The following is a 7,990-nucleotide window of genomic DNA, read 5'->3' on the forward strand; positions in this document are numbered from 1 at the left end:
GCTGTCCCAAACCAAAGGACGTCAAAGGGAAATCAATGATTAACTGCAGAGAGCGACCCTCCATTGGATCCTGCTCCAGAAAAGGGACATGGGGGGAACCACTGGCGCAATTAGAATCGAGCCTGTGGACTAGACAGTACTTCTGTGTGAGCTGGGCTTCCTGGTTTTGTTGATAGTGTGCTTATAATTACCCTAGTTCTTGGGAAACACATCTCGAAGTCCTTGGGGTCCCAGGCACTAGCCTGCCGCCATAGTCTTCAGGGGCTTTAGAGAAGAGCATGGTGCGTGTGTAGAGAAGAGAGCAGGAGGCAGACTGGGCACAGCGTTAAGGCTAGTGAAGCCACACAGAGGCTACGTGGCAGCGCTTCCTACAGTTCTTGGAGCGTTTTGCTAAGTTTGAAATCATCTTAAAAGAGAAACCTAAATACATAAATATTTACTGTCAAAACCCGCTGTGGCCAGGTGCTGTTCTAGGTGGGGGACAGATAGGGCCCCACTTTCATAGGGCTGAGACAAACACACAGTCGAAGGTAAAGAGGCTTATGGGGGCAGGTCCCCCCAGACCCAGCGCAGCCTAGGGGCTGTGACCTGACTCTCTCTCTGCCTGCCTGTGCCAAGGTCCGCCAGCTCTTGGACAGTGGACGCCTGGAGTTTGTCCTCGGAGGCCAGGTCATGCATGACGAGGCAGTGACCCACATCGATGACCAGATTCTGCAGCTCACAGGTTTGGCCCTACAGTCCTGCCTCCAGCTGGCCTGGGGCTGAGTGCCTGAGGACCTGGGTTCTGGCTCTGTCCACCCTCGTAGTAGGGAGTTTGGCAGTCACATCCGTGCTTCCCGGCTGATGCCACATCCACTCCTGTGCTGAGTGGGTGCGTGGAGGGGTTGAGAGTGTGGGGCCTAGAGCCAACCCCAACCCTGTGACCGGGGCGAGGGTGTAACCTCTGTCTTCATTTCCTCGCTCACCACTGAGTTAGTGGCAGCACTGACCTCACAGAGTGGCTTTGAGGAGTGAACTGGCAGTGCTCGGTACATGCCCATCCCCACCTACCGCCACCCTGCCTCACACGGCTCAGAAACAGGGTATTGTAACTAGCCCCACTTCACAGAGGGGGAAAGCGAGGCACAGCAAAGATTGGCATCAGTGAGTCACAGAGCTTGGGCTCAGACCCTGGTCAGCCTGGGGCCTCAGACCCTGGTCCACATGGCCATTCTCTGTCTGATGTGTGATCCAGGGGCTCAGACCCTGCACAGCCCGGCCACTTTCTGTCTGACATGTGATCCTGGGGCCTCAGACCCTGGTCAGCCTGGCCATTCTCTGTCTGATGTATGATCCAGGGGCTCAGACTCTGGTCAGCCTGAGGACTCAGACCCTGCAAAGCCCAGTCACTTTCTGTCTGACGTGTGGTCCCAGGGGCTTAGACCCTGCACAGCCCGGCTGCTTTCTGTCTGAGGTGTGGTCCTGGGGGCGGGGGTGAAGGTGGAGGAGGGACATGTATTGGACTTTTCGGAACACACATTCTGATATCCCCAATATTCCCAGAGACCTGGCCATGCACCACAGCACAGCGGGTGAGGGAGTCTCAGGGGTGTTGGGGCAAGTGACACTGGACTTCCGGCCTTGGACGGGGGAGGAAGAAGTGTGGTGCTGGGTGGGCAGGTACTTCCGGCCAAGCCTTCAGGCCTCTGACCTTCCCCTGGGGCACTTCTCCTCCCCCAGCCCCTCTGGCTGCACGCCTGCCTGCCCACCACCCCCCCCAGCCTCTGCCAAGGGAGGGTCAGGCCTGCCACCACTCTTAGTATTCCCCCTGTCCTCTGCAGGTGCCAACACCCACCTTAATTTAGCCTTGACATCTCTCCAGAGGGGAAGCATTTGTTCTCAGGATTAGGAAGAACCCAGTCACTTCTGCTCACATCCCATTGGCCAGAGCTTGATCACATGACCTCCAGCTGCAGGGGAAGCTGGTAGATGTAGTTCTTCCCTTTGGCTCACATCCCATTGGCCAGAATGGCATCATGTGACTTCCACTAGCTGCAAGGGAGGCTGAGTAGTCCGGCTGGGAGGTGCTGTGCCCTGCTGAAACTAAGAGAGTGTGAGGTCTGGGTAGTGAAAGGGAGGAGAGGACCACTGTCTGCCATTGGACACCCCTCAGCTAGACGTGCCTTCTCCTGAGTGCCGGAAGACCTGAGGAACAGTGGCTTTTCAGACGTGCATTGCTTAGTTGACATGACAGGGACAGTCTGGGGCCCAGTCGGGCAGCTCCGTGGTGTCTCTGTCATTTTCCTCACTTTCCCTCATGATCACAAGATGACTGCCGTAGTTCCAGGCATCATGTCACCACCCAACCGCGTTCAGGCAGGAAAAAAGCAAAAGGGTCTTTGTTCTTCAGTCTCTCTTTGAAATTAAGTGAGAAGTCACCCCTGAAGTCCCCAGGCAGGTGGAGTCACACTGTACTGGCTGCATCCCTGGTCCAGCCACTCCAGCTGCACCCCAGGCTGAGGAAACAAACTCCTGGCAGAAGGGGGTGAGGGTGTCGTGTCCGGTTTCACTCTTACATGCTGTCAAGCAGACGGACTCACAGAAACCCCCTGTGTAACAAAACAAAGGTTGCCCGGTCCTCGCCACGTGTGAGCCCGTGGCTGCAGGCACGTGTCAGTCCTCTCACTGCGGGCCTGCCCTCCTCGCTGACCCTCCACCTTGCCAGGCCTGATGCCCTGCTCTTCCTCCTCATAACATGTCCAAAGAATGTGAGGTGAGGTCTCACCGTCCTCCTGTCTAAGCAGCATCCTGGCCACTCTTCCAAGACAGACGTGTTCCTTCTCCTGCAGCCCCAGCGTGTCCTTCTTCACAACACCGTGTTTCAAAGGCGGCAGTTCTGCTGTCTTCCTTATTCGTCATCTAGCATTCGCATGCAGATGACGTGACTGAAACTACCATGGCTTGGTGCCAGGTACACCTTAGTATCCAAAATGACATCTTTGCTTTTTGATACTTCAAAGAGATCTTTTGCAGCAGATTTGCCCAGTGCAATTCGTCATTTCATTTCTTGACTGCTGCTTCTGTGGCATTGACTGTGGATCCAAGTAAAATGAAATCCCTGACAACTTCAGTGTTCTCTCCATATATCGTGATGCTGCTCATTGGTCCAGTTGTGAGGATTCTTGTTTTCTTCATGTTGAGGTGTAATCCATGCTGCAGACTGCAGTCTCTGATCTTCACCAGTAAGTGCTTCAAGTCATCCTCACTTTCAGCAAGCGAGGGTGTCGTCTGCATGTCGCAGATGGTTAATGAGTCTTCCTCCATTCTGATGCCATGATCTTCTTTGTATAGTCCAGCTTCTCAGATTATTTGCTCAGCATTCGGATTGAATAAGGATGGTGAAAGCATGCAACCCTGAGGTGTGCCTTTTCCTGATTTTAAGCCACATAGTATCCCCTTGTTCTGTTTGAGTGACAGCCAGTTTGGACCAATCACCACCCTTCATCCCTTGGGTTGGACATGATGCCTCTGAACAAAGTGAGGGTCCATGAGTGAGGAGGAAGGACTGCTGGGCTGGTGGGGGCACCTTCCATAGCCCCCGTCCTCTCTCAGCATCTACATGGTCCGTCCCTGCAGGGCCCCTGCCCTCTCTCAGCGTCCACACTGTCCATCCCTCTTTCCTCAGATTTCCACCACTGTTCTGCTCCTGCCTCTCCGTGGCTCAGCAATTTGGCTTCCCACCTGTGCTCTGCCTGCCCCGTGGGTATTCCCAAGGGTGTTCTCAGGACACCACTCGTCCATGCACCTGGTTGATCCTCCCCTCCCCACCTCCCAGCATGCACCTCTCCCCCTGTCTGGCCTGGCTTTGCCTGCCCTGTGGGTATTCCCAAGGGTGTTCTCAGGACACCACTCGTCCATGTGCCTGGCTGGTCCTTCTCCCCTCCCCCCACCTCCCAGCATGCACCTCTCCCCCGTCTGGCCTGGCTTTGATCTGGTCCTACTGTCTTCCATTGTCCCTGGTTAAAGACTCGTTGGTAATGGGCAGTGACTCCAGGCCAGTTCCTGGAGTTCTCAGGGTTCTAGTTGTCCATCCTGAAAATGCAGACGATAACACCCACCTCTCACAGTATCAACAAGATAGCATTTTGGGAAAGGACCTGATCCAGGGCCTGTATGAGTGTGGCAGTGTTCTTGTCCTGGCGGCACTTGACCAACATCTGGGACCAAAGCCAGTTGCCGTTGAGTTGGCTCTGGTTCATGGTGAGCCCACGTGTGTCAGAGCAGAACTGTGCTCTGCAGGATTTCCGTGGCTGTGACCTTGGGGAGCTGCATTGCCAGGCCTCTCCTTTGACCTTTTGCACCACCAGGGACTCCCTGGCCCATTGTGTTGGGTTTCTAATAATGAAGGAGGAAGTAAATGGCCGATGGTTCTGAGATTGAACCCCTTGCTGTGTAACAAACCGCCCCAAACTCAGTGGCTGCGAACAGCAGACATGCCCAGTTGCTTGTGTCTGTGAGCCGGGAGCCAGAAGCGGCTCAGGGGGTGACTGCAGCCCGGGGTCTCTCCTGAGGCTGAGATCACGGGTCGGCCAGGGGCTGCCTTCTCACCTGAAGGCTCATCTGTGGCCCGATTGCTCGTGCGGTTGCTGGAGGCGGCCGCAGCCCCTCGCTGCTCACCTGAGGGCCATCTGCGACCCGATTGCACCTGCAGTTGCTGGAGGCGGCTGCAGCCCCTCGCTGCCTGTGTTGGGGCCTCTGGTCCTCATTTCTCTGTGGGACTGCACACAGCACTGCTGCTGGCTTCCCCCAGGAGAGTGACCCCAGAGAAGGCGAGTGTAACCGAGACGGAAGCCACAGTTCTCGCTCTCTGTCCTGGATGCACGGCCCACCTGCCACAGCTGCGTCCTGCTCTTGGTTAGAGGAGCGCCGGGTCCGGAGACCCAGCTCTGAAGGAAAATGGGTCGGAGTCTGTGGGCAAGTCGGGGTCCACAGCCACCTCATCCTGTCTGACTGCCGCAGCTCCATGGGAGCTCTGATTCAGTGCTTGTCCAAGGTCACCCCAAGCCCTTGCATCTGTGTGGCCCCACTTGGCCAGGTGCATGGCAGGCGCCCCCAGGTTGGATAGGCAGGGGTGCCCTGGGTGAGTGTGGGGGAGGGGCTGCCTTGCCGGCACCAGCGAGGTAACATTCTCTTTGCAGAAGGACACGGCTTCCTCTATGAGACATTTGGGATCCGGCCGCGGTTCTCCTGGCACGTCGACCCCTTTGGGGCTTCCGCCACGACTCCCACGTTGTTCGCCTTGGTGGGCTTCGATGCCCACCTCATCTCCCGCATCGACTACGACCTCAAGGGGGCCATGCAGGAGGCCCAGGTGAGGGGGCGCCTTGGTCACTGCTACTGCCGCTCCACTCAGTCCCTCCTCATTGAGAGTCCCACACTCAGGCGCACGGTGGGCAGGGGGTCCTGGCAGCCCTCCACGATGCCTCCTGCCCACAGGCCTGGCTTCCCACCGTGCTGGGGACCACAGTGGATGCCCCTTGCTGTCTGCCCTCAGCTGGGGCTGGGGCGGGGGCCGAGTCCTCCTGGACTAGGGCAGACCCCCACTCAGTAGATGAGACAGCCAGGCTAGAGCAAGTGGCAGGGGTGTCTGTGGGAGGCAGGCAGGGGGCATCTCTGATCTGCAAGGGTGTGGGCAGCACTATTGCATGGATGTTCCGAGTACAGGCTGGCAGGAGAAGGTCCTTCCTTCCCCTTCCTCCTCACACAGCCATGAGACACGCTGCCACGGTTCACCCCACTTTACAGATGGGGACCTGAGCCTCAGAAGGGAAGTACCTGGGATCACACAGGTGGTGAGGGGAGATGGGAACCCCAGCTGCTGGCCCGACTTGCATGGTACACTCTGGTCCTGGAGGCCTGGCCCCTGCTCTGCCCTGACCCCTAAACACACTCTGATCCCTGGAGGTCTGGCCCCAACTCTGCCCCAAGCCCCAGAACACACTGTGGTCCTGGAGGCCTGGCCCTGACTCTGCCCCAACCCCTAGAACATCCTGTGGTCCTGGAGGCCTGGCCCCGACTTTGGCCTGACCCCTAGAATACACTCTGGTCCTGGAAGCCTGGTGCCCTCTGCCCCGACCCCCAGAACATGCTGTGGTCCTGGAGGCCTGGCTCCCTTTCTGTCCCAGCCCTCACGGGGCACAGTCTGGTCTTGGAAGCTTGGCCCTGCTCTGCCCCGACCTCCAAAACACACTCTGGGCCTGGGGGTCTGGCACCCACTCTGTCCCCACCCCCACGCTCACGGGCATGCTCTGGTCCCGGAGATAGTGGGAAGCCCACGGGGCAGCAGTTTACAGAAGTGGGCTCTGTGGGCAAGGGCAGTAACACTATGGAGTCACCATCCTGCCACACCTCCACTGAGCACACCTGGGTGTCGGCTCAGTCACCGGCAGATGACCCCCGTGCAGAAACCTCGCATGGAGGGGTTCGAAGGCTGAGGGTGGTCCCGGCACCAGCAGTGGACAGAGCTAGGCACTTATCCCTGCTTTGTAACTGTGAGTGCATCCAACCATCAGAGTCGTTGAAAATAGGCTGGGATACTGTAGAGGAATCCTTGTCAAAAGGGGGAAATTGCAGAACAGAATGTAAAATTCTCATGGAATCCAGACATGGAGGCTGGATGAGTCCCAGAATAATTGTCCTAAAATCATCTTTAAACCTTAATCCAAAAATATCCCCTGAAGTCTTCTTAAAACCAAACAGTAGTTTAACTAGTAAAAAATGTCTGATTTGACCAACGTGCCCTTTCAGATCTGTCTCTGTGGGATCCAGTTGACAACAGCCACTCAAAGGGTTAGATGGGAAGCTTGGGGGACAGTGTGTTTATTGGGTGGAGAGGGACGACTCGTACGGCAGGAAGAGGGGTACGTGGAGAAACTGGGATCCATGTGTGCGCTGCTGTGTACATTGTCAACCACAAAATTATTTTTGAAAAAGAGCCGGGAGAGGCGATGAGCTCCCCGTCCCGGGGTGTTCAAGCAGGGTTAGCTGAGTGCCTCCTCGGGCCCTGGCAGGTCCTGCCTGAGGAGGGGTGGGCTGAGTGAGCACGCAGCCCCTCGCTGGGGGCAGACGCCTCCAGTGTGGACCTGGGAGCTCAGGGAGGGAGATCCCGTCCGTGAACCACCAGAGGTCAGAGGGGAGGCTTCCCGGGCTGGGGCGCAGGCCAGAGCATGCTGCCGGCCCTCACACTGTCCCGGCGCCTCTGCCCACAGGGTCTGCAGTTCGTGTGGCGAGGGTCCCTGTCGCTGGCGGAGCAGCAGGAGAGCTTCACACACGTCATGGACCAGTACAGCTACTGCACCCCGTCGCACATCCCCTTCTCCAACAGGTGCGGGCCCTGCCCACCTGAGGCCCACCCCGGGCTCTGCAGGCCATGTGCACAGCCCCCAGTGCCTGCCGCAGCTCTTGCTGTGGGCCGGGCCTGCACCCCGCAGGCCTCCTGCCCCGGAACTAAGCCTCATTGCTAAGCCTTCCAGCAACCAGAGCGGGTGGGGCACGAACTCCACTTCCCAGATGAGAAACCTGAGGCTTGGAAAGGGGAGGGCACCACGGTCACTGGATGAGGGTCCTGGGGCCAGCGGAACAAGGGACCACAGCTGGGGGCGGAAAACGGAAGGAATGGAGGCCTCAGGTCTAAGGGAAAGGGGTCGGCAGGGCTGAGCTCTAGGGAGGAGCCTTCCTGGACGCCGACTCCGTTCCCTAGTGTTATTATCACAGGACACCACAGTGGACGCTGTCTCTGTCTCGGTTATCCAGTGCCGCTCTCCCCTCACCTCACCCCCTCACCTCACCCCCTCACCTCACCTCACCCACCTCACCCCCTCACCTCACCCATCTCACCCCCTCACCTCACCCCCTCACCTCACTCACCTCACCCCCTCAATCTCACCCCTTCACCTCACCCCCTCACCTCACCCCCCCATCTCACCCCCCTCACCTCACCTGCTTCACCTGC

General features: G+C 57.9%; 1 protein-coding gene across 1 annotated transcript in view; it reads left to right on the forward strand.

Annotated features, from left to right (window-relative positions):
* The window catches only part of MAN2B2 (mannosidase alpha class 2B member 2), a 31,875-nt gene that overhangs the window by 1,751 nt on the left and 22,134 nt on the right, over positions 1–7,990 (forward strand). Inside the window, exons 2-4 of the mRNA XM_007956313.1 lie at positions 619–724; positions 5,178–5,350; positions 7,248–7,363. Coding sequence (XP_007954504.1) covers positions 619–724; positions 5,178–5,350; positions 7,248–7,363 — 395 coding nt within the window. The remainder of the gene's footprint in view (positions 1–618; positions 725–5,177; positions 5,351–7,247; positions 7,364–7,990) is intronic.

The sequence above is a fragment of the Orycteropus afer genome, unplaced genomic scaffold, assembly GCF_000298275.1.
Source record: "Orycteropus afer afer isolate SDZICR_OR568_19922 unplaced genomic scaffold, OryAfe1.0 scaffold00605, whole genome shotgun sequence".
Taxonomy (NCBI): Eukaryota; Metazoa; Chordata; class Mammalia; order Tubulidentata; family Orycteropodidae; genus Orycteropus; species Orycteropus afer.